General features: G+C 30.8%; 1 protein-coding gene across 5 annotated transcripts in view; it reads left to right on the forward strand.

Annotated features, from left to right (window-relative positions):
* Positions 1–24377, forward strand: part of LOC129225179 (LIM domain-binding protein 2-like) — a 132186-nt gene extending 107809 nt beyond the window's left edge. For 2 of the 5 annotated variants that reach the window (XM_054859741.1, XM_054859742.1), the window contains exons 5-12: positions 555–727; positions 1690–1755; positions 2551–2682; positions 5846–5935; positions 6422–6545; positions 8090–8140; positions 12995–13131; positions 23363–24377. In XM_054859741.1, the coding sequence (XP_054715716.1) occupies positions 555–727; positions 1690–1755; positions 2551–2682; positions 5846–5935; positions 6422–6545; positions 8090–8140; positions 12995–13131; positions 23363–23671 (1082 nt within the window). In that variant the 3' untranslated portion in view covers positions 23672–24377. The remainder of the gene's footprint in view (positions 1–554; positions 728–1689; positions 1756–2550; positions 2683–5845; positions 5936–6421; positions 6546–8089; positions 8141–12994; positions 13132–23362) is intronic. The other 3 variants (XM_054859743.1, XM_054859744.1, XM_054859745.1) reach the window with 3 other exon arrangements.
* The last annotated feature ends 642 nt before the right edge of the window (positions 24378–25019 follow it).

Genomic DNA, 25019 nt, shown 5'->3' on the forward strand with positions numbered 1-25019 from the left:
ACCTGGTTCACTCAATAGACCTCCCCTTCCCACCTGAAAAAGAAAACTGCTAATATGCAGTAGGGAACCACACAAATAGTGCAAAATTGAAATAGGTAGCAATCGAAGGAGCATATGATGACTTATTTTTTACACAAAAATTATTGACCTCCATCTTCCGTTCCATTATTGAGATATAAGCTGTTAAAGTCTGCAGATATTTTAAGAAAAGTGCCAAATTTAAAGATTCGAAGATGAATTTATTGCCCAATTTCACTCTTTGCATCCATCTACAAAATCGTGTTTAAATATGTCTTCCGTTACTCACTGAAACTCGCTAAATTTGCCAACTTTCCTCAAAGTTTCGGCAGACATCAATACTTCATATTTTGATAAAGGAAATACAAGGGCAAATAATTTATGTGCTCATAAGCATGTTTTACTATGCATTAAATTTTTTTTCCCATTATTACACTATTGTAAGGTTTCTTGGTAAGAACCTATTTCTTGGGAAGAATTTTAAACATTTGCTACTTATTATGTTAAATTTCATTTAATGCATGATTTTTTTACAGCCATTGGACGAACGCTCATTCCCCGGTATTTCAGGAGTATATTTGAAGGCGATGTCACAGATTTGTATTTTAGTCTGAAGCATCCGAAAGAATCTTTTCATACCACCACTATAACCTTAGACTGTGATCAATGCACAATGGTAGCTCATCATGGGAAACCCATGTACAATAAAGTAAGATTATTGATATTTTAAGATTTTATTGGGTGTTGTGATATGCATTTATCAATTGGATGGATTTTTAATATTTTTTCTCCAATGATGTTGGGTTAAGTAATGTTTCATCTGCAGTTTCTTTAATAGTTTATCACTCACAAACTAAGTTCCTGGGCAACTTAAATACATTCTGAGCAGTTGTCCCACTTGAACCCTCTTTTGGACGACCCTGAAATAAATTATTTGAAAAACTACTTAAATTCGAAACATTATATGCTTAAAGCAGTAAATGGGTGAATTTTTTCTTCAGAAATATTTAAACATGTTTATTCACTAAGCTTATTAATTTTTGGGAGAACTTATAAATATTTGGAAAGAAAATAATGGGGGGAAAAGGAAACAATTCATGTTGAATGTATTATACTGTGCTGTTCTTCTGTGGGAAAGTTAAGCACAGTATCTGTAAAAATGAGTTTTCAAAACATTTGAAGAAAGTCATTTTGGATTCCATTTTAACTACAGAGAAATGTAGTTAATATGGTTCATTTGCTACTTTTATTGAGCATTATTTTCATTGGAAACCGAATAAGCAAGCTTGTACGGTGAAGGTAAAAGACAATTGACAACAAAAATGCAAAAATAAATAAATAAAAATTTGCAGTTTCTGTAACTTTGCACTACCTATGGCAGTGATCATAATTATCCCAGTGAACTAGGGCATAATATAATTTGAAATTGTTTTTTCTTTTTTTTTTTTTTTCACTGCAGAACTGTATCTTATGTTTGTCATCTTTAATTTTACAAAATATTTAAAAAAAAATGTGTTTTTCTACATGTTTATATCTTTTCTTTAATTTCATCCGTCTTTATCCATTCATTTAAATTTTCCCAAATCAGTATGAGCCCCAATATAATTAGGATAATTTGAGTTCTATTGGAGTTATACTAATAGAGAATTAAAGCTTTGTTTTCCCTTTTAGATTATGGGAGGGCAATATCCAAATGAACTTATGAAAGAGCAGCTTGCCAAAGATAATGCTGTAGTGGTGAGTTTTATTATAAGCTTTTTATCCCTGAAAAATTCATTTCATTACAAAGCTAAATTTTCACTCAATTCTTTAACATATACAAAAAGATTAGCCTATATTGTTAATCCAATCTAAAACTTGAGGAGCTGTACTTTGTTAAGTGCAAATTATTTTCATTCGTTAATGACAATTATTAAGTATTTTCCCCAGTTTTAATATTCAAATTTTGATTACAGCTTTAAAGTTGATTTTTTTAAATTGATGTTAAAATGTTTCCTGTAAAATTAATGAAAAATGAAAACAGCAAAACTTGAAATGTAATACCTCACAATTTAAAAAAGAACACCCCCAAGTAATAGTACTGAAAAATTAGTAGGTATAATTGAAAGGAAAAAAGAAACCGTTCTGGTTGTTTAGTGGTACCCACACAGCATTTTTTTGTGGAACATTTAACCAAGAAATTTTTTGGATTTGTAGACAGTTTTAAATTTTAACTATGTCTAATATCATTGGATAACCATAATAAGCACATTACTTTTAAAATTTTCTTTTAAAATATAAAATGTCGTACAATTCTTTTTATTAATAATGAGGAGAAGGAGGAGGGAGCTTATTTAGATTTTGTTTTCTTTCAATTTCGAATTGTTAAAAAGCTGAAAATCTCGATATAAAATATGATTATATATTTTGACTAATAATTAGTAATAAATTTCTCTAACAAGGAGTTGATGATTCATTATCCCATCTTATGAAAATTCTTACATAATTTTGTGCAATCAAACACATTTGTAAAATGAGTTTTATTTTTTGAAGGTGTGCACGGAAGGAAGGCTAATATTGGAGTTCACATTTGATGATTTGATGCGCATTAAATCATGGCATTTCGCTACCAGGCAGCATCGAGAATTGGTGCCCCGTAGCTTAATTGCATTGCAGGTAACACAGGTTTGTGTGGATATACATTTATTTGTCATTAAAGTTGTTTCAAAACAAATTCATGGTTTATAAAAAAAATAATAGCTGCTCCGAAGAAATGTTATGCTTGTTCCTTTTTTGGTGCAGCAGTTATTGTGTTTACTGAATGTTAAAGATAGATATTCTGATGAGATATGCTAAACAGGGACCGCGCTAAGGATTTCGAACTGTTAGCCAGTAAATTAGCCAATTTTTAAAACTGATAGCCAAATTTCAAATGTCTTAGTCAAAGACTAGCTTTTACTCATTTTAATGTATTTTTGTCTGCAAAAATACTTAATCAGAGACTGAAGTATAACTTAATTTTTGACAAATCTGATTTCACTCGCTCCGCGTGCGCTTTCTGTTCGAAAGTTATAAAATGGCTAAGAAACATGATTATTCAGACTAGTACAGTATAAAGGAAAAAATGGCTAAAAACAACTTAAAGTGATATTTATCACTCTTTAATATATTTGAGAGTAGAAATAAAAGCTTTTAATAAAGTAAAGACTGCATTCCTATCTTAGTCCGTTGTTTAAGTCATTGAACACAATGAAACATACGCCATGCAACAAGGCATCCGCCAACAATTTCTACTTGGTAGCCACGCTGCGCACTCGATATCCCTCCAATCAGCGAGAGGTGCAAGTCAAGAGGCAAGAGGCAAACGTCATCCTTCCTCCGATTCCGAAATTCTGATGCTGACGCGCACCTCATTCTGCTCGTAGTGGCTAGATGGTATGGAGATAAAACAACTTTCAGTGAGTGTTAGTCTAGGAGTTTTGTGAAAGGTCCGTTTTTACGGGTCGGAATTCAGTGAAGGGTCCGTTTTTAGGGGCCTGAATTTTGTGAACGGACCTAAATTTTTTCTAGATTGTCGTCTGAAGGGAGTCAGAAAAAAAAAAGTACTGTAAAACTTTTCAAACTGGACATAAGGAACCAGGTAATCGGCAGTCTGGGTATAGAAATAGACTGGCGAACCCCCCAGTATTTTCTAAGTAGATTTTGGTGGAAGTGGCGATTTCCAAAGATTCCTTCTGAGAATTGGTACGGAGCATAATCTCCACAAGGCCCTTCATCCATCCTCTTGAAGAAAGCATGTCTTTTTCTAGTGTTGGGGGAGGGAGGGGGATTAACATTTCTCCCATTGGCTGTTATAGTAATCTATGAGGACTCTGATATTCTTAGAAACAAAAATCTTTGCTATTTTCATATTCAAAATTAGATTACTGTGATGATAGCAACCTGAATTTATTTTACTTTAGATTAACGAACAGAAAGTTGCCTGAGTATAATACAGGAAAATTGGCTAGAAAGTTGCAGTCTTGACTTTTTATTTTGAAGTGTACAGAACTACAGGTATATTCGTTGACATAAGATAAAACTTCTGGAATGGCTTAAAAAGGCTAGAACAAGGAAAATTCCCATTAGTGGACTAATGGTTCAGCAAAAACCAAAGAAAATAGCCGATGTTTTAGGGATAGAAAATTTTTTCTGCAAGCAATGGTTGAAGCCTAATATTTTTTGATAAACAAAGTGTTAAGTTTTCAACAAAGCAAACTTGATGATATATCATTGCTAATTTAGAAGTAAAGTTGATGATTCAATTTGGGATTTGCTGCTAAAAATTTAAAATTAACTTCAAAAAAAAGTTTCTTGAAAACTGAAAATTTGTAAACCAACACAAGTTGAATCATTTTTTTCACTAAAAGTAGAACTCATGAAATATAGTGTTTTCTTTTCTTTATTTTCTTAAAGAAGTCATTTCACTGTTTGGAGAGGTTTTTCTTAATTATTTTTAAAACCCTGATGTGCGTCACCATTTCTCCTTGAGGTTTTCATTAAGAAATAAAAAATATATTCTTTGAATGCTTTAGTTTTACTTACATCAAAAATATTAAGTAAAATTTATGCAAGTTGTTTCTAAAATATAATTACAGTAGAACCTCAATTAACTGAAGTGGTTGGGCCAACCCTCTTCAGTTACCCAAAAATATGAGATTTAAGTGGAGATTTAAAAAATGCTTCCCAGGAGACTACAGGAACTTGAACTGTGGATTTTCAACATGTACATATGTACAAAACAATTACTGAATGATGTTTTAATTACATATTAATTTAATTATATACAATGAATTTGGCTCATTAAATATTGCACAAATCAGAAAACACAATGTAAATTAAATAAAACACATTACAGTATGTATTTTGGCTTTAATCCATATGACATTTTATATGACTGGAGTTTGCGGTTAATCCACTGGATTTAGGGTTAAAATGTCAACTATCAAAATATGACCAAACAAGCAATAGCTTTGTTCAAATGTTGAAGCAATTTTTACCTGTCATACCATGACAAGCGATTTTCTAGTATTTCAATAAAATCCCTTTGAGTTTGTTTTGAGGGCAATATTGCAGTTAAAGGTTAGTGCAAAAAAAAAAAAAAAAAAAAAAACATAAAACTCGCAAATTTCGAATTCAAAGGTACATAATGTCACGATTCGTACATTAATCCTTTTTGGTATAAAAAAAAAGATTTTTCTGTTTTAATAACCCTCTTGTTTTAACCATTATAACAATGTTCCAAAGTAATGCAGAGCATTATTATACCATTTTGGTGTAAACCATGTAAGGTGAGTTAGGGGGAAAATTTCATCTATCAAAATATCACCAAACAGGCAATTGTTTGTTCAAATGTAGGAGCAACTTTCACTCGTCATAAATTGACAGGCTATTTTCTAGTTATTAATAATACAATTAATTTTGAACGCATATATGTATAGTTAAAATGATTACTTATTTAAACAAAACTTTACTTTAAAATTCAATCACTTTTGAATTAAGAAAAATATATATAAAAATTTACTAGTGGGTATGTGGGTGAAGGTAGGGCATAACAGAAATGTGTGGATAACTCTGTGTTGGCTGCCGGTCTTGCTGTCCCGGGTGGCCTACAAGGGATATTGTTACTTAATAGAAAGAAAAATAATGAAGCCAACTTCAGGTAAACAAGGTTTTTGGTTAAAAGACCTTCGGATGCTTCATTTCTTTCAAAATATTAATGCTAGTTAGTAATGTTAAATTTCAAACATTTTCTTTTCCATTGGCATTCTTAAAATCATTTTAATGCTTTCAAAATTGTTTTCTTTAGGCTCAACAACAAGATCCAGCAATGCTCGAACAATTATCCAAAAATATCACTAGGCAAGGGCTCACAAATTCTACACTCAATTATCTCAGGGTAAGTTATAAACATTTGTCGTATAAAGTATAAAACATTATTTACTTTTTGCATGCGAATGTGATGTAAAACTGCACTGGCAAAGCACAGATAAAATATAAGTTTTGTGACTGTAAAACTGCAAGCAGTATTAAGATAAATAATACAGTCAATTCTCAATAACTCGTGTCTTATAGCTCGAATATTCTTTAATCTTGGAGTTTTCATTGAGTCCCAAGCTCTTGAGAAGGCTGTGGGAACATCTTATAACTTAAACAACCAATAATTCGAAGGTTTTAGCAGGTCTTTTAGGACTTGAAAGTTGACTGTATTAATATTTTCTCTGCGCCTTTGATCTTTTCTATTTTGTGTTTGATATTAATTCTCTGCCTTTAACATATGAACGATAATGCTCCTCTTAACGCTACCTGTAAACTTTCTGTTAAAAAGAATTTTAATGTGCTTCTGTTTGTGTTGAAGTAAACAATTTTCTCTCTTTTTTTGCAGTTATGTGTAATTTTAGAACCCATGCAAGAGCTTATGTCCAGGCATAAGGCTTATGCCCTTAGTCCAAGGGACTGTCTCAAAACTACTTTGTTTCAGAAATGGCAGAGAATGGTAGCTCCACCTGGTTAGTAAAAATTCTCTATTCGTTACAAAATTTGAGCTTAATTATACAGAAAATAACTTATGGTCAATGTGATTTAATTGTTGGTTTTTACTAATATCCTTCATTTAAGTAAAGTATAAGTTTTGTTAGAAAATCTTTTAAAACTTAATCTGTTTGCTTCCATTTTGATTTCATTTGTACAAAATGAAGATGTTTGATAGTTTCATCTTATAAGTCAATATTCACATCCCTTCAGTTTAATATTTTGTCTTTTTATATTTTTTCTGTGTCATTTTCTTTTATTCTTTTGTTTTTCCTAAATTTTACAATGATTTATTCTTTTTGAAACATTAATTGCCTCAAAAGTTCTTTCTTCAAAATTTGACTTACTTCATTCCTAAAGATATTTTGGAGATTAAACTCTAGTTTGATGCAAATAGCCAATTAACCCTTTAGCTATGAGTAAAACTATGTATGACTGCAATGCCAAGTTCAAATGAAAAGAAAGGGGAAAAGTTGTTTAGAATGTATTTATAACTTTTGTGCGTTTGTCCAAAAACAAGTAAAATGACTTAAAATATCCTTTTGCGCTTCATTTGGACAAAAGTGAAACTTTATTTAATAAGTTTGTACAAAAAATTATACTAAATGAATATTTAAAAAAAAAAAAAAAAAATCTAAAAGGCAAGCGAATGAGATCCATAAATTGTGCAGAAATAAATAAGTAAATAAAAGTTTAAAGCAAAGTAAAATTACAAGCAGTATTAAGAAGATTTTTTCATGCGAAAATTTTTTCTGGTGTAAATTTTGTACAAGAGATTTGCTTATATGAAATTGGTTACAGTAAATCTATTTACCCAATGAAATAAAGTGCAAATATAAAAAGGTATGTAGTATTAATCTGCATCTATTGGTGACTTCTGTTATGTAGTAATAAATACAGCAGATTTCCTGGCGAATATCTCCAGAATGCATCTGAAACTTGCAAAATCGCTTTTGACGACAACTATTACCGAGTTGATAATATTTTGTCTGATTCTTTTGTTAATCAATTGGATTCAACCAACCAACCAATTATAGTTTTGTGGTTTCAGCTAGTTTATCAAAAGTGTCAAATTGTCAGAAAAAGTCAAGTCAATGTAAAAAGTAAAGAATAACTTTACAATTTAGATAAGTAACTTTTTGGTCAACCCGTAGGTGAACATTCTGTTCTGAAGAAAATGTTACAAGTAGCCTTGAAACAACCCTATCTGTTCCGTTTTTTAAAATTGGAATTGGCATTGCATTATATCTTGGCACAAAAGATTTCAGTTTTATTTCATTTGTTACTTAGTTTTTACATCAGTATCCCTAACTGTTTGTTTCAAGTTATATGCACTGAATTCAAAAAAGAAATGTTGACCAATTTGACCTGCACATTATTTTGGTTGCTGCGTATACAAGCGCAGACTTTCTACTGTGTGTGTGTGGTTGTCTGTGAGTGTGCTTGTTGGAGTGGTGCACAGGACTGAAGGCACTGTGGAGCTTGGTGCGATGCTGGCTTATTCATTCATTAATCTCACTAGGTGCTTCTCATCGTGGTGGGCCGAATGACTTTAAAATGCAGCAGGATGTAGGTATGTCTGACAATGTTAAATATGGGTCTTACATAGAATGAATTAACTTGGTCTTAGCTCTAATGGTGATGGTGGTGGTGGATAATAGGTCAGAAAAGTTGATACCTCACAAATTACGAAAAAGTGGCATAGGTTCTGAACTTTATTTTTACCCTCAATTTGCATACATGTTTTTTTAATTAATATATATATTTTTGGAACCCTTTACTAATCTAATGTGCTTTTTTTTACAAAAAACTATCTTAAACTTTTTACATACTTTCATTATCATTCCTTTTTTTTTTGCTTCTGCTTAGTTTTTAGTCAAAAATGTTTCCTAAAAAATCTTTACAAATAATAAAGCTCAAACTTTGTCTGGATCTCTGTCAGGATATCTCTCTGTGATGCGCAATGATCAGCACTTGACTTTTCAAATGAAATAGGACCTTAAACTGTCCTTTGAGTGTAAGATACTCTGATTTTCAATTTTTCCAAATGCCACTCTCCAATGATTAAAAAGTTCTGCCTCAAAATTTGAAAAATTCCATCCAGTACAAATTTCAACAATTTACCTGCACAGAAGTCTTTTTTCACACTGACTTAACAGTATACATTTTTTATTAAAATAACAGATTAAATGTTGATTTATTTATTTTTTTAATTTTCTTTCCTTGCAAAAAAAAAAAAAAAAAAAAAAAAAATGGCCGTAATAAATACACTTGAGTAGTAGTGAGATATCAACTTTCAGAAAGTTCCAGATGGAAAATGTAGTGCTTTTTTTCTGAAGAATTTTTTTAAAAACTTTTCATTGAATCATTTGATTTTTTTTTCTGATATTTCTTACCAGTCTTTGTACACTTGTATTTCAAATTATAATTTGATCATGAGCAAGAAACAAAATTTTTAGAATTTTTGTAAAAGGATATTTGATAAAGATTAAATAACTCGTTTTTTCACTGTATTGAATGATGCATTATAAATTTAAATATTTGAGACGTTATGTATTTGCTGCACTTAGAATCAAAGTCATTTTGTCTATAGAGTAAAATAATATTTGTTTTTATAAAATACATATAGTTGAAGATAGAGCAAATTCATGTTTACTTTGCAAATGTGCGTAGAGCTTCTCAGATAATAAAGGCTGGAATAAAATTTTATTTTAATTCATATAATGTAATTTTTATGTATTTAATATTGAACTTATTGCATTACATATCTTCCATCTGGTACTTAAAAAAAAATCCTTAAGGTTTCTTTTATAACTAATTCATACTGTGCTCTAGGGTGCATGTGTTTGGTGGTGGAATTTGCATGGCTTCTTTAATTTTTATTTATTTATTGATTTATTTTAATTTAAGGATCTTCTTTTTTAATCTATGTTTGATTGAGTTGTGTGATGTGATTTAGGACAAATGTGAAGCTCACATATATGTGAATTATTTCGACTTCATTGATGATTTAATTGTTGTGCCCAAAATTGTTGAGATTTTGGTGTGCAATCATTTCTATTAAGATTGTTATTGAAGTGTGGGTTATGCAAATGTGATTAAAAATTATATTTTGGAATTCTTTAATTATTACCAGTATTTTCTCTTTTTCTGAATATATAACAAAATCATATCTTACAGTGAAATAATTTTTCATTCTGAATGGTTTTTTTTGTTGGTAATGAATTTATGCCAGCAAATTGATTACAAAAAAACAATTCATCTTGACCATTTATCAGTGGTGCCCACTTGACAGGGGGGGGGGGGGGTGCTCTATTGAAATTTTTAGGGGTATGTTTTGAGGAGTAGTTTTCTCATTGGGGGGGGGGGGGGCATCCCTGCATTTATTATGCTATTGCGGGATTCGTTACCACAAGAAAGTCAACATATCTACTATAGTGTGGTTCCTCATGTTTATCAATAATTTGGACAGCTGACTATGAAGGACATTTCATTGATGTATTAATTCAACTTACACCTAAGATTCAACTTTCAACTTAACATTTTTGCCATTGGTTGCAATATCGAACTATTATTACATTCAGAAAAAAATCACTTATTTCTTATAAATGAATGCTTTTGAAAACTATTGAAAAAGGAATATGATAATTGACAATCGCGGAATAGGTTGTAATCCACAATGGAAGATGGAACAGTTTTATCTAAGAGTAAATTAAAACGTCACCGGGTAAACAAATGTACCAGCTTTATTTTCTACTAGTGGAACCCGCACGGCTTTGCCCGTAATAGAAAAAATTAAAAGGTCTTTCGATTCGCCTGTATATTTACAAATGTATGGTGAATTTTCTTGCCAATTGGCTTGTACCCATGTTACGGTTCCATGTTATGATAATTTCGTATCTCGCCGATTGGCTTGTGCCCATGTTACGGGTTCCACGTTATGATAATTTCTTAAATGACTCGTCCATCTTATAATATTTTTGTTCTTAAAATTGTAATAGAAAAAGAACCACATCGAATTTTCGAAAAATCGCTTTGAGGTGCACACCCCCATGCTACAAACTAACTTTGTGCCAAATTTCATGAAAATCGGCTGAACAGTCTAGGCGCTGTGCGTGTCACAGACATGCTACAGACACAGGGTTGGGTTTTTTGCCGGCAAAAAGGTATTTTTGCTGGGACAGTGGAAAAAACCATGGCAAAAATGGAAAAAAACAGCAAAAACCTAATTGCAAATAAAGTAGCATTATCTTGTTAATCAAGAAATAGTGACAATATAATATAAATGATGCACTTTAATATTTTAGTTACGTCTCTCCATGTTACTTCTAATTTATAAGGTGAAAAATAAATTAAAAACAAATGTTGGGATTGCAAAACTTAAGAGTTAAAATGTTTGCTAAAATAATTTTTTCAGAATGAGCCAACTTTTATTTCTTTTATTTTATAGTTGCATCTTGATTAAGTATACTTTATATAGATATTTAGTATTCTGTAAAAAATGCTATAATAAACAAGCTAATTACATTTTCATTGTAAGTTAATTATCTGTCTTCTACTAACTGAAATTTTATGTTAATGTTTAAAAATTTAAAAGTAAAAATGCTCCATAACTTTAAAAGTAAGTTAAACCTTAAATTTTTTTTAAAACTATAAAAATAATTGAATTAAAATTTTATCAAAATCTTTTTATGTTTTTACTTTGATATAAAAAGGAAAAAAACTGTCCGTAAGTTGTTAACACAAAATCTATTATTGCCACTTTGGCAAAAACCGTGGTTTTTTCCGCCCCCGGCAAAAACTTGCCAACCCTGTACAGACATACTCCGGACAGAGAGACTTTCAGCTTTATTATTAGTAAAGATGTAAGATATTTAATATTTTCTTCTCTTTACACAATGGGACTTCTACTACCTAACAAAATGATAAATAATTTCTAAAAAAGAAAACTAGAGTATTCAACCATGAACATTTTAAGTAAAGAGGTCAGACATTTTTGTTCGTCTTAGCCGAGACTTTCAATTTACTGTACGTATCATAAGTGAAATTTTTTATGTAATTATATTGCAAACAACACTTAGCAAACAAAATGTTCTTTTTAGCCTTGATTTCATATTAAACGTGATCCTAATAAGAGTTCAACTGTATTAACAATTTTAACATCGATTCTTTGGAAATTTCGTTAAATATCTCTGAGCTTGAGGATAGTGAAAACAGCTAAAGCAGTCATGAATAATTTGTAACCAGTGTGAAATGAACACCATTTGCTGTAACCTATTTCAATGTCGTAGTATTTAATTCGTTTAAAATTTTAATTCTGTCACACAGTGCTGGATTTAGAAGAGAGCAAACCAGGCCCTCTCTTCAGGTGAAACTTGACCCTATTTCTGTGGGTTTTTTTTTTTCTTTTGATGAAACCCTGTATAAAAATTTGAAGGCAGATGATTATAAAGGGCAGTAGTTTTAGAGATTTGCTTCAGCTCTAAAAAATCAAAGATCTGTCACTGTATATACAGTGGAACCCCGATTTTATGTCCCCTGAATCTACGTTTTACCCAAACTTCCGTTTTTTCATCAGGTCCCAGTTTTCTGTATACTAATGAGAGTTTTCTGTAATACGAGATGAAAGAGAAGAACCGGAAGCACAGCTCGTTGCTTCTTTCAATATTTGCATTGAAGAGCTTACATATAGAGAAAGACATTTCTTTCTCACAAAGACCAGGGGGGAAAAAAACCGGGGAGTATTTCAATCCCGGAAGAAACTGCATTTACTTTGAACTCAATGACTAAAAAGCAATCCATTAGCATGTGCTATTTTCAACTTAAACGCCTGGATTCGCAACAAAAAGTGTTAAAATTATATATAAGGTTGTTTTTGTAAAATATAGATATTATTCCTTTTAAAAGAGTCATTTTAACTACCTTCAGTTTTTGCTTTTTGTGTATTTCTTGTATTTTATATATTTTTTAACGTAGTCCCACGAGAAACATAATATTTGGGTTTCATTGTATTTCAAATAAATTTCCTTTTCTGTAACTTTTGAGTGGTGAGTGGTTGTGATCTTACATCAGAATCATTTTTCGCGTTTTAGATGTTGTGGTGAAAGCTATAATAACAACACAAAATGTGGCAGTTTGTCAGCATAAAAAAGAAATTGAACTAATTTCTTTTTGAAAAAAATATTTTATTATTCTTCCCTAAAAAGGCTTATGTAGAGCTTCAAAGTTGATTCTTGTGTTTCATTTTCAAACTTGTGACTTAGTTTTATCCTATGCAAAAAATATACATGCATATTTTTGATTCACATATACTATTATCCAGTTAACTTTTGCATTGTTTTAAATGTTACTAATTATTAACAAAATGATTTTACTAGAATGATAGTTTTATTTACTTAAATCTTATGAGTATCGACTGTATTTTCAGAAACACAACGTCCACCTAGTAAAAGAAGGAAGCGGAAGTCATCTGCCACCAATAATGTAAATAATGCAGGCACTGGGACGGGAAAAAAGAAGAATAATATGTCACCTGGTCCTCCTAATTTTTCTCTTGCATCACAGGTTTGGATCAATTTTGATTATCTTCTCCAAATTGGAGTAAAATTAGGCAAGGGCCACTCATTTAAATATTGCTTTCTGAAGAAAGACATTTTTGACCTTGCATCTTGACCAGTGGCGCACGGAGGATTTTTGCAAGGGGAAGGTCCAAAGTAGAAAGCCTCATTCTCATTTCATGCCCCAATACGCCGTCAAACATATTGACTTTATTTTCTCAATACCCAGGAACGAGAAACAGTAAAAAATAAACTATTGAATAAATAATTAGCATTATTTAATGAAATATATACTTAAATAAATAACCATAAAGCAACATAATTTTCTTTTACTTTTCACATAACTAAAAAATGGATTCAAGTTCATAGAATCTCATTTTAATTTGAAATTAGAAAAATAAAAACATGGTTATTATAGTGAATTCATTTTAATCACCATTCTGCTTCTTATAGGCAATTCGTTATAGGAAAACTGCACAATATTTTAAAAAATCTTTTAACGTGAGGATTTAAATTTTTTCACTAATTAGAACTAAAATTATTGTAACTTTTGTTTGAAATTATTCAACGTACAAAATATATAGAATCGTAATCAATCAGTAAAGGCTATGGGAGGGGTCCGGACCCCCTGGACCCCTCCCTTGTGTGCGCCACTGATCTTGACATATAATGGGCTTTTCTATCTTTTTTTTAATTGTAAAGACAAAATATAATATAAAATAAAACTTGCTTCTTCCGATGAACTATTAAGCCAATTATTTTATGAGGTCAGATAGGGAGAATACGGAATATTTGTTTCATCACTAGTATATATAAAAAAACACATGTCAGTAAGATCTTAGAGAAATATTCAGCAAAATGTGTAAAATACTATAATACCCCACATAGGGGGAATTATAAGCCACATGGGAGAATTAAGGGTCGAATAAAAATGCATTAGTGAAGTAAATAAGAGAAGAAAAAAAAGTTTTCGCACTTTTATAACAACATCTTCAAAAAAGGTTGTCTCGGGGAAAATCGTAATATTTTAAACATATTTGATTACATATGCCATAAAGCAATATTCTGTAATAAGAATGAAAAAAATATTTAATGTTTATGAAATGTGAGCATTTTTACTAAATGTTTGACTGCATGAGTCAGCATTAACAATAATTCTTTTGTATAATACAATTATTAAATACATCCACTAAATGTTTAGAGCTACCATGCCGCTCTTGTTAAAATCCCATGGAGTTTCTGTGCAAAATTTGCTGAAGTATCCAGCGGGGGGGGGGGGGGGGGGGCACCTGTTAGCCCGGGCCCGAGCCTTAAGGGGGCCCAAAATTTTTAAAATGAGAGATGAAATATATGTAGGACGTAGGGGTAAATATTATGGGGGGGGGTAAGTCATTTGTGACGGGCTCTAAAATTTCTATGCATGCCCCTGAAGGTATCTCATGATTAAAATAAATTTAAATTGCGTTCAAAAATAAACGAAAGGAGACGTTTTTTCCCCATGTAGTTGGAATCATTATTGGGAATATAGTGTTAAGTTCAAGATAGTAACACTAATTTCTTTGAAGTATCCACTTGTAATTCATTTTGTTCTCAGCAAAAAATCAAACAATATAACTGCTATTTTTTTATAGTTTTTTTTTTTTTTTTACAGAAAACAAATTTCTTATAGTAAGATTTTAACCTTTAACTCTGAATTTCGTGTTGGTTAGGGGTTGTTCTTGATTTAAAAATTTTTCTATTACAGTAGAATTTCAAAGAAAAACATCAATATAGACGTCTTTGATGAGATGAGAAAATAAATTTTATGTATATTTTTAAAACATGCAAGAATCCCTTAATAAACTCGACCTTGAAAGTAGTCATGTGTCTACATTTTGTTTTCAGAAAAAAATAAAATCTAATAGTATAACTGCTAATTTTATAGTGTCACAACTTTTTAGAAAATAAATCATTTTTTATAGTTAGATTTTTAACCCCTAAAGAAGTTATGTATTTATTTATTGACTATTGCAAATAATGCGAGGGAAGATTCCCTTCCCCATAGCTGCCAACTTGTACGATTTAGCCGTACATTGTAAGATTTTCGGATGTTTTGTACGATTGTAGGCTTATAGCAGCTTTGTACGAGAACTGCACACTTCTTCATCCGATAACAGCATGGAGAACATTTTAATCTGTAAGAACTTACAGAAGAACTACTGTTTTGATCAAGTTTTTGATAGACCACTTTTGAAAGCTGCGAAGTTAGCAACTTTTGAAAGTTTTAAGTTCAAAGTAATAAAAGTTTATTTATTTTCTTATTTTTAAATTTACATGTTTTTTGCTTATAAAAACACAGATCAAGTAAAGGTAAAGATTTGAAAATATTATAATACTTTAAATTTTAATACTTTGCTTCATAATATTAAAAAAAGCGTAGAAATATAGCCACCGCGTACATTGTAAGACTATTTTACTTGGCATGTTGGCAGCTATGCCTTCCCTCTTAGCTTTTTACCCCTGCTTCTTTTATCATACTTTTAAATATTTCTTTAATATTTTGTTCTTATTCTTAGAATCCAAATCCACAGCCATAAAGAAGTCCCAAATGTGGCAAGTATGAAGTTTTCTTTCTATTGTATTCAGCATTTTTGTCATTTACCAGTTTTATTGGGATGGCTTAAATGCACTGGTGTGCATTCAAAAAAACTTTTATGTACAGTCAACTCTCATTGGTCCATATCATTTTGTTTCACTGAAAAAAAGATGGTTTATGGTGAAGTATTGTCTATGTGTTATTTTCTGTTGTGAAACAGAATTTAAGAATATTCATAACCATTAATAATAAACTTGAAATGTAACAACTTTCTATTCCATTAGTCTAATATGTATTTCATTAAAAATTCAACTATTCATCATATTGCTGCTCTATACATTTTATGCACTTTTAACCCTCACATTTTCAGCATCAAAGACTAAGTATTTTAATATTTTATTTATTTATTTATTTTTTCAAATGTGTCACATCATAAGATAGAAGAGTAGGATATATGGTATACTCTCGATATCAAGAAGTTGAAGGGACGGTAAAAAAATTCAAGATACCGAGTTTTCAAGATAACTAGGTCATGATAGTAATAAAATAATAATCTAAAAAATTAGTCATGAGAGTTAAAGATAAGTGGAAACATGCAATAAAAGTTGATAAAATTTCTTAATACAATAGCAAAAATTTTAATTTTTAAAATGAGCCAAAAATAATAGAGAAAAAAGAATAAATAAAAAAGAACGCTCTATTGAGGTAGCAAAATGTAGTGATTTACCACGTCTAAACTTATTCTAAGCTTTGGATTACCAAAACGATTAAGACTTGTAGAATGGTTTCAAACAAGTTTTGAGCGCCCTGGAACAATCGAAGTAGGACAAAGGATTGCACCATTCCCAGCGTCCATCTAAAGGGGGTTTCCGTTCATCTCCCCTTTTTACGGAGGTGGAACTAGAGAAGGTCCAAAGAAATGGCGTGAGAGGGGGCGAAAAGTTTTAGGTAGGTTTTTGGGCTTCTTAGGACTTACTTTCCGAACCCCCCCCCCCCCCCCCCCCCCCCCCCCCCCCCCCGGGCTCTAGAATGAAATCCGAATCATTCCTAACTCCTGAAAAAAATAATAATGCGTGAGAAAGTTTTGGAAACATTCCTCGAGTTGCTTCAAGACAATAAACTAGTTTTTCCGGAAAAAATACATTTTACTTCGAAAAATATTTGACATAACAAGGTTTTGATTAAAAACTCTTCGACATAAGAATGAAAAAACCTTAGAAAAAATAACCTTAGAAAAATACTCAAAATCAAGGGGAAAAATAATTTTCCGTCATATCAAGGTTTTCGTGATATCAAAGTTCGAGATATCGAGAGTATACTGTAATCAACTCTGCAAATAGTTGCTTGATTCAACGGAAGGCAAAAGGTGCAGTCTTCTTTGCACGCGTTTGCATATATTTTACTTATGATTTTAAGCAAAAAGTGAGTTCTGTCCATTTACATATTACAAACAATTGAGGATATGCAATTTGATTAGATCATACAAAACCTGTATGTACAACAAATGTACAATTTTAAACTACAATGAATGCATCACACAATCTCCATTTTCAGATATGTTAACCCAATTCCATTCAAACACATTAAACCTGAAACCAAAATTCTGGTTAATTTTGCAAAGCAAAATTGACTAGAAGCATATAAACAAGTCAGTAAAGACAAAAGAAAAAGAAAGATTTCATTTAAGTTCACTTGATTAAACAAGCCTAGTTCACTGAGTGCTTAGTAAATTTTAAGCACGCATGACTCTCTTGCTACAGAAATGAGATACAAGTTATAACATATCTGCCATTAATTAAGTGAAAGAATTTACAGAGGAAGAATTATAAGAAATATTGAATTAAAGTATAGAAAAATAACAGTTTGAAAAGATGAAGAAATTTAAATGGGTACTCCAGAACGAAAGGCATTATTGCAAGCACTCCAAAAGGCATAATGCTTTTACTTCCTTCTATGTGGTGGGAGAGCAAGAAAAAACAATTTCCTGCTCAACAAGGAAGGCTTACAATAAACCATGAACTAGCCAGAAGAAAGCCAATGCAGAAGTTGGAATGGAAACAAGGTGGTTAGCACATACTTGCCAACTGTACTGTTTTTAACCTGGAGACTCCAGTTTTTTGCTTCCATCTCCCGATTTTCCATTTTTTACCATTTTCTCCCGTTTTTACAATCAATCATCAAAAAGTTTCACTTTCTTCTCAATAGATGGCGCCCTTTTCTAGTCATCCACCAATGTCAGGGGAAAATAATTTTTCCCAATTAGTAACTCATTTAGTAAAAATTTATTTTCGGAAGCTATCCACTTATTGACTCGTGTGCTGACTTAGATTTTCTATTTCAATAGGATAAGTATAACTTTAAAAAGTTATTTTTTAGGATGACAATTAATTAGTCTATTATTTTAATCAGTTATTTCTTTATGTTTTATAAACAGATGTGCAGATTTTAAATTGGATAAGTACAACTGCTTTATATTTTTTTATATAATGGCAGGTAGCTAATCAACTATTTTAATCATTTATAATTATTAATTTAATTGGCAAATGTACCAAACCACAATTAGTTGAGCTTACCCCCTTTGGGCTCACCGGTAGGGCAAAACTGGTTTTTCAAATGTTTGTAAAAATTGATAGTAAATAAATATTAGGTTTGAAATAATACAAAAATAACTTTTTATTTTGAAGTTCAAGAACCCTGCTAACCAAAATTGTTCCGATAAAAATCCAAAAACTACAATTTTTGAGCGTTCATCAAAAACCTACCCGCTTTGGGCCACCCTCCCCTAAATGGCACACATTTCGCTTAAAAGAAGCAAATGATAGCAACTCTTATACTACGTGTATACTGTTGCTTAGAAAATGCAAAATTGCTATTCTGTAGCAAGGATACTAGGCAAAAAAAGATATTTTACAATTGTATTTTTCAGGCTCCAATGTCAAACGTTTTCAAAAGAGAGCTCCCGACCCTTTCCTTTTTTCTCAATGTCATCAGAAATAGCCCGTAACTGTGTTTTTTAGACTTAAATGCTGAAAAATTGCCACAAAAAGATTCAGAACATTACCTATTTCTTTGAAGTCACCAAAGATTGCCTAAAGTTGCATAAAACTTTTGGAAGGGAACTTTGACTTAAAGCATAAGCATAACTACACATAAATAAAACAAAAGAAATATATCAATCAAGAATCCAGATCTAATACATTAAAATGACACAATTTAATAAATGTGTCCTTTGTGGAATATTCTATTTCACGACATTACTTGCTAAGATAAATGAGATTTTTAAGGCTTTTTAAACAGTTACGACTTTTTCGTATGAAGCTTAGTTAAAAGAACAGCTTCAAATTATTATAATACAATGGTAATATTCAGTGTTAAAACCAACATTATTCATGTATTATATTGCAAGAATGTCTTAAATATGTGTCTCAAGATTACAAGTAACAACTTTTTCAATATGGAAAAAGGTTTGAGTTTACAAAGCTAAGCAGTACCTTCGCTTTTTTATCAACTGTTGCTTGGTGTTTGCAGATTCAAACTTTTTCTACACTGAACAAGGATTTTTTTTTTTGCAATTCTGTAAGAAATTTGTTCAAAATCTTATGCATGAATGACATTGATTTGATCCTTTTCAAAATTCCAGAGCATTTTATGAAACTCTTTTTATAAAATGCTCTGGAATTTTGTTCCTTTGTTTGCAAAGGTAAATATTTTATAAAGGTGAAAATTTCTTAATAGAATATTTTTAAATAAAAATAAAGCTATGTAAAGTGTACGCTTTTTTTTTTTTTAAATTCCTACTGTACAAAGCAATCACTAAACCTTCATTTTAAAAACTATTTACATTTGACCTTCCATTGTAACAAAATGCCAAAGAAAAAACTATCTGCTGCTTCAGGCTTGTGATTTTTATCTCATTAAATGATTTTCAAATGAACAGGAATGTAGGGAAATGTGGGGCAAAGTAAAATGGTTAAGATGACTGAGGTTTTTCACAATCAACAAATCAGAAATTTGTTTTGATATTACAATACATAAAGAAAGAACATTGCATTTTATGATAAAACTTGCATTGAAACAGTATTTTTTTTATTTTAGGCTGTAAATTGGAGTCTTCAAAAGAAAGTGGAAAATTACCTTTTTTTTTCCATGGGGCAAAGTGAAAAATAAAATATTTTTCTAATGAAATATTTTCTATTTGATTATAAAACATTTTTGATTAAAAGAATCAGTAAATAAAAGGTTGAATGATTAAATGAAAAGATAATGAAACAATAAACAAATAGTTAAACGAATAAATCAATTAATACACGAAGAAAAGTAAATGAGTGAAATAATGAACGAATAAGAAAATAAGTGATTTATATTAAATGATTGAGTGAGTAAATTAAACTATTTCACTTTGCCCCATATGTACTTGACTAATTGTACAATTTAATTGAAATACAAATAAACTCAGTATTAACTAAATTTTTACTGCATTGAGTATTAGGTTTCAATTAATATTTAAAATGTTAATAACAAGAAAATTTTCATTTTATAGTAAAAATAATTTTTGACCCACAAAATATTACAATATGAGTATCAATTTTTTAAAATTGCCTGTATTACCAGATGCTTTAATCTTTGGCTGGAATCGACTACATATGGTACTACCTAGTTAAAATAATACAGTGAAACTTGTGTAAGTTGACCACTTGTGGTGCACTACTTTAGTAGTCAACTTATAGAGGTTGAATTATATGACGTAGATCTAATTCTGTGCCTGAAAATAGAGGTCAACTTAGACAGGTGGTCAACTTTACAGGTTTTACTATACCAGATAGGTGGAGCTAAAAACAAAGTCAATATTTCACTTTGCCACATTATTTCTTTGCCCCATGTTCCTCTACTACATAGATAACATTATTTGTTTCAATGCATACAAAGCATTTTTTTTTCCTTTTGTTTATATGTGAAGAGGTTTAAAGAGAGGTAAATTTCGGGTTCAGATACAATTCCAAGAAAAAAAATTCTGTTGCTTGCATGCTAATGTATATCTTTTTGTGATTAAATTTGAATATTTTAATAAATATTTAAAAAAAAAAAAAAAACAATAATACTAAAGACATTTTGTTTGCAGCAAGCAGGAATTTTTACCTTTGCATGATTTATCAATTGAATTGTAAATTATTTTTGTTAGCAAAATTTGTTACATCAAAGATCTCACTCAGTTTAAATATGTTTATTGTGTGCTAGAAATTAATTTCTTATTTTAATAATGTTTGATAGTGGCTACTTTTTTCATAAAATGCTCTGGAATTTTGTATCCCTTTTCTTTAATACATTTTTCACAAAGTTTTAAAATATGAGACTATAATTTATGGAAAATTTTTTTCTATTGTAATTTTATTTTAAATATTAAAAAAATGTTAATAAAGAAAAAAAAATGATATGGTGTTCAATCAATGAAAGTTGACTACATTGTTTAGATAATATGTAAATATTTTTCTAAGTAATTTAAAATTGAAAGACAGGTGAACTTGCCAGATCCCAAAAAAATGCTGTAATACATTAGAAAACTACTTTCTTTGCCATACTTTTAGAACTTATTTTTTGACTTTGGGGTTTATCCAAACTTGCTCAATGTAAAGCTCATAATCCTTTGACAAAGCAGGCAAATGTTATTAATATTTGTCTTTTTGTTTTTGCTGTGTTTATCAGAATAAATTTCCTAACATTTCTACTAGCATTTTCCACTAAGCTAGATTTTAAAACCTTTCTACATTCTGTAAAATGCAATCTGCAGCAAAAAGTTAGCCATGGTACTGTGTAATTTCTTTAGTTAAAACAAATTCTGGCAACTTCACCTGCCTTAAGCACTCCTCCTAATGCTGGAGATTTTATGTTTTTGTGGCTGGAAAGTTTCCAGAATTTGTTTCATACTTTAAGTCTAAATATCCTAGTGCTAAATTAAGTTAAAGCTTTTTCGAGATTCATTTTAATTTAAATAAAACAAAAAAGGAAATTAATTTAGCAATGTTTGAAAATGATTATGAGATTTTATTACCAAGCAAAAGATTTCTTAGTTTGAACACAGACAATATTTTAACAATTGCCACTAAATGCTTGACAACAAGTTATTGTTAATATTATTATTGTGCAATTTAGGAAGTTATACTTATTTTTTAAACATTGATTGCTAACATCTGTTTGTTTAGGGCCTAATTAACCTCTGAAGTTAGAGGAAGCTCATTCATATTTTGGATCACCCCAATTTTTGTTAGGGGTAATTTTTATAAATTCTACACACAAAGTCACTAAAGCTACGAATATTATTTCCAAAAAGTGAAACAGCAAAACTGAGATTAAAACAGGGTTCGTACTCAATTTCAGTAATAAAATGAAGGAGTTTTGGAGGAGTAAAAGGAGATTTTGAAGGAGTACTAATGGGCTGTCATTAAATGATGTTGCACTTTTTTTAGACATATTTGACCCTCTTCCCCTTTTGTCACACTTCACCTTACTCCTCCTCTTGTCACATGTCATATTTTTTATAATCATATTGATATAATAACTGTATGGTGTCACTTATTGTCACCTTCTCTCTTCCCCTTGTCACAATTTCATGAACCCGTCTCCCCTTCAAAGCATTGACCTTTTTACAATATCACAACTGCAATTTACTAAACAATTGTTTTTTTAAACACAATCACTTTATATAGTACATCTTATGTATTTTTGAATAGTTAATAATGATTAGAGAACCTGACTTATGTTGTCAGAGTGTGGTTGAGAAAAAACAATATAATCATAAAACTTGAAAAAATAGTCAAGCACCATTTAAGCATTATTTCACTTATGAAATGTCTTTGTCACCTAACAATATTTTCACCTTCAACTTTTATGACTTCTATGATCAATTTGTAAATCACATCTTTATGAGAAAAATAATAACACAAAATTACTACATTAAATTCGCCCTTATTCCTTCGCTCTTGTAACAAAGTTAAGTTATCGATCGAAGTATTTTATGTTACTGTCATAGAGGAATATTATGTAGTCTTAAACTAAAAAAGAAGGAGTTTTGAAGGAGTTAAAACCAAAAAGAAGGAGTCTGAAGGGCCCTTCGAAAAAATTTCTTAAATGAAGGAGTATTGGAGGAGTTTTGAAGGAGCGTACGAACCCTGTAAAAGTTTATCCTCCCACTGTTGTGCAGATTTTTTTACATTATATGTTTGGCCTGTTTGATAAAATTTATAGCTTCCCTGAATGAATTAAATGTTGTTGGGCCGCATACTGCTTTTAAAAACAGCTTGTAAGGATCACATTTTATATAAAAAAAAATTGTTCCTAGTAGTCTTCATTTTTTTAAATTCTTCCTAACCTTTTTATTGGACAAGTTGTAATGTTAACATTCTTTTTAAAATTAGTGTAAAGACAGAATCTGTAGTTTTAATCAGTATTTTGGGTCCACTGAAAATTCTTGAGCTTCCTTAACCTTTTCAGTTATCAGGCACTGGCTCATTGTGTTTAGTTTTCTTAGTTTTAAAATTTTTTAAAAGGTTTTTAGTTCAAGCTTTAATTTTTCTTCTTAAATTGTAATGAAATGGAGAAGTTTATGTGGTGCTAAAATATGACTTTATAGTAGCTTCAGTTCTAAAGAAATTTTGTTCATTGCATATAGGATGTGATGGTTGTTGGAGAACCCTCTTTGATGGGAGGAGAGTTTGGGGATGAAGATGAACGTCTCATCACGCGACTGGAGAACACTCAGTATGATTCATCAGCTGCAGCTGCTAATGGACTGGAGGATGGGGATGACTTTTCCGGCAATCCCTCTGGGCCCAACCCAGGCAGGGGCCCGCCCCCTTCTTCCTGGACAGGGGGAGCCCCTTCCCAACCATCGGACAGGAATCAGACAGGTGGCCCGGGATCGGTACCTCAGCAGCAAAGTCAAGAAGACAAAAAACCATCTCCAGCAATAAGCCAATAAATACGTCGCACAAGCGACTTGGATTTGGACATGAATCCTTTGTCGCCCGGTGGTATTTAGCAGCTCTTCCACAGAACCTGATAAACTGTTTTCATGACATTTATGTGTGTTCTTCAGGAACATGTAGTATAGTGACAACATTAGATGTTGTATCCTCTCCCCGATAGTGGACTCCTGTACAAATGCAGACAATTCAAGTGCATTGTGTTTGTTGTTTTTAAAGCAATTTTACTCCTGTTAGCAGGATTTTGTTTCAACTGGTGACAAGATTTTATATTGTGGGTGATTTTATTTTAACTGCAAAATTAAAGGGTGTTTTTGGAATTTGCAATGTTATTGCATTTAATCAAACATGTTGGATGATCATTGTACATTTCCATTACAAACTTCATTACGACAGCAGAAGTACTTAAAAACTTTTTTGTATTTAGTTGATGGTTTTAAGTCAAATTTTTTTTTCTACCTATTCTTAGATTTTCATAACATTTTAAAAGTGAGGCCTTGATTTAAGAATGATTTTTATCAGTTTCCCTGTACATAAGCATTTTAAATGTAAAGCATCCTTTAATATTGCTCTTCAACCATGTTGTATTTTATACACAAAATTTAATCATTAGACCAAACTTCAATGTGTTGTGTATTTATAAATGGCTTTTGTGGTATGTAAAACGATGTAGTAAATTGTCTTCAAATAAAATTATTTTGAAAAAAGTATGTGTAACACTGTAAGATTTTGATCAAGGTCAGAAAAGTTGAATGACAAAACATTTAAGTTTTTTACTACTCATCACAATTTCTCATAAATTGCATTGTGTATTAAGTTTTAAACAAAAACATTTTCAATTTGCAAGAAGCCGATTGTGATACTGAATCAACAATTGATATCAAAATAAGAATCATATTTAATGACTTCCTAATGTTAGAAAAAGATACAAGCTCAACAAATAGACAGCTCATAGCCAAACATATGTTATTGGAAAAAAAAAAAAAACCACGCTATTTATACATTCTGTACTATTGAAACCTATGTGCCTCTGTCTGCAACCCTATCTCCTCCAGACAGTCAGTTGGGTCATTGCAGAGATTTAGGACAATAAATAACAAATATCAACAAACATTGCTGTATTGAACATATGCTTCATATTTGTCAACTTTGTTATGGACCTCCATCTTCCTCCCTGAAAAAGCTTCGCAGGATTTTTTTTTCCTTAAAGGAAAAAGAGTGGTCACGTGATTTACTGGACACTCCTATTTGCTTTTTGATAGAACACCAAACATATTTTGCCTTGATTGTGCAATATGCAAGCAGTAAATAATTATACAGAAAAGTATCAAAATTCAATGTGAT

Source organism: Uloborus diversus, chromosome 6 (genome assembly GCF_026930045.1).
Source record: "Uloborus diversus isolate 005 chromosome 6, Udiv.v.3.1, whole genome shotgun sequence".
Lineage (NCBI taxonomy): Eukaryota > Metazoa > Arthropoda > Arachnida > Araneae > Uloboridae > Uloborus > Uloborus diversus.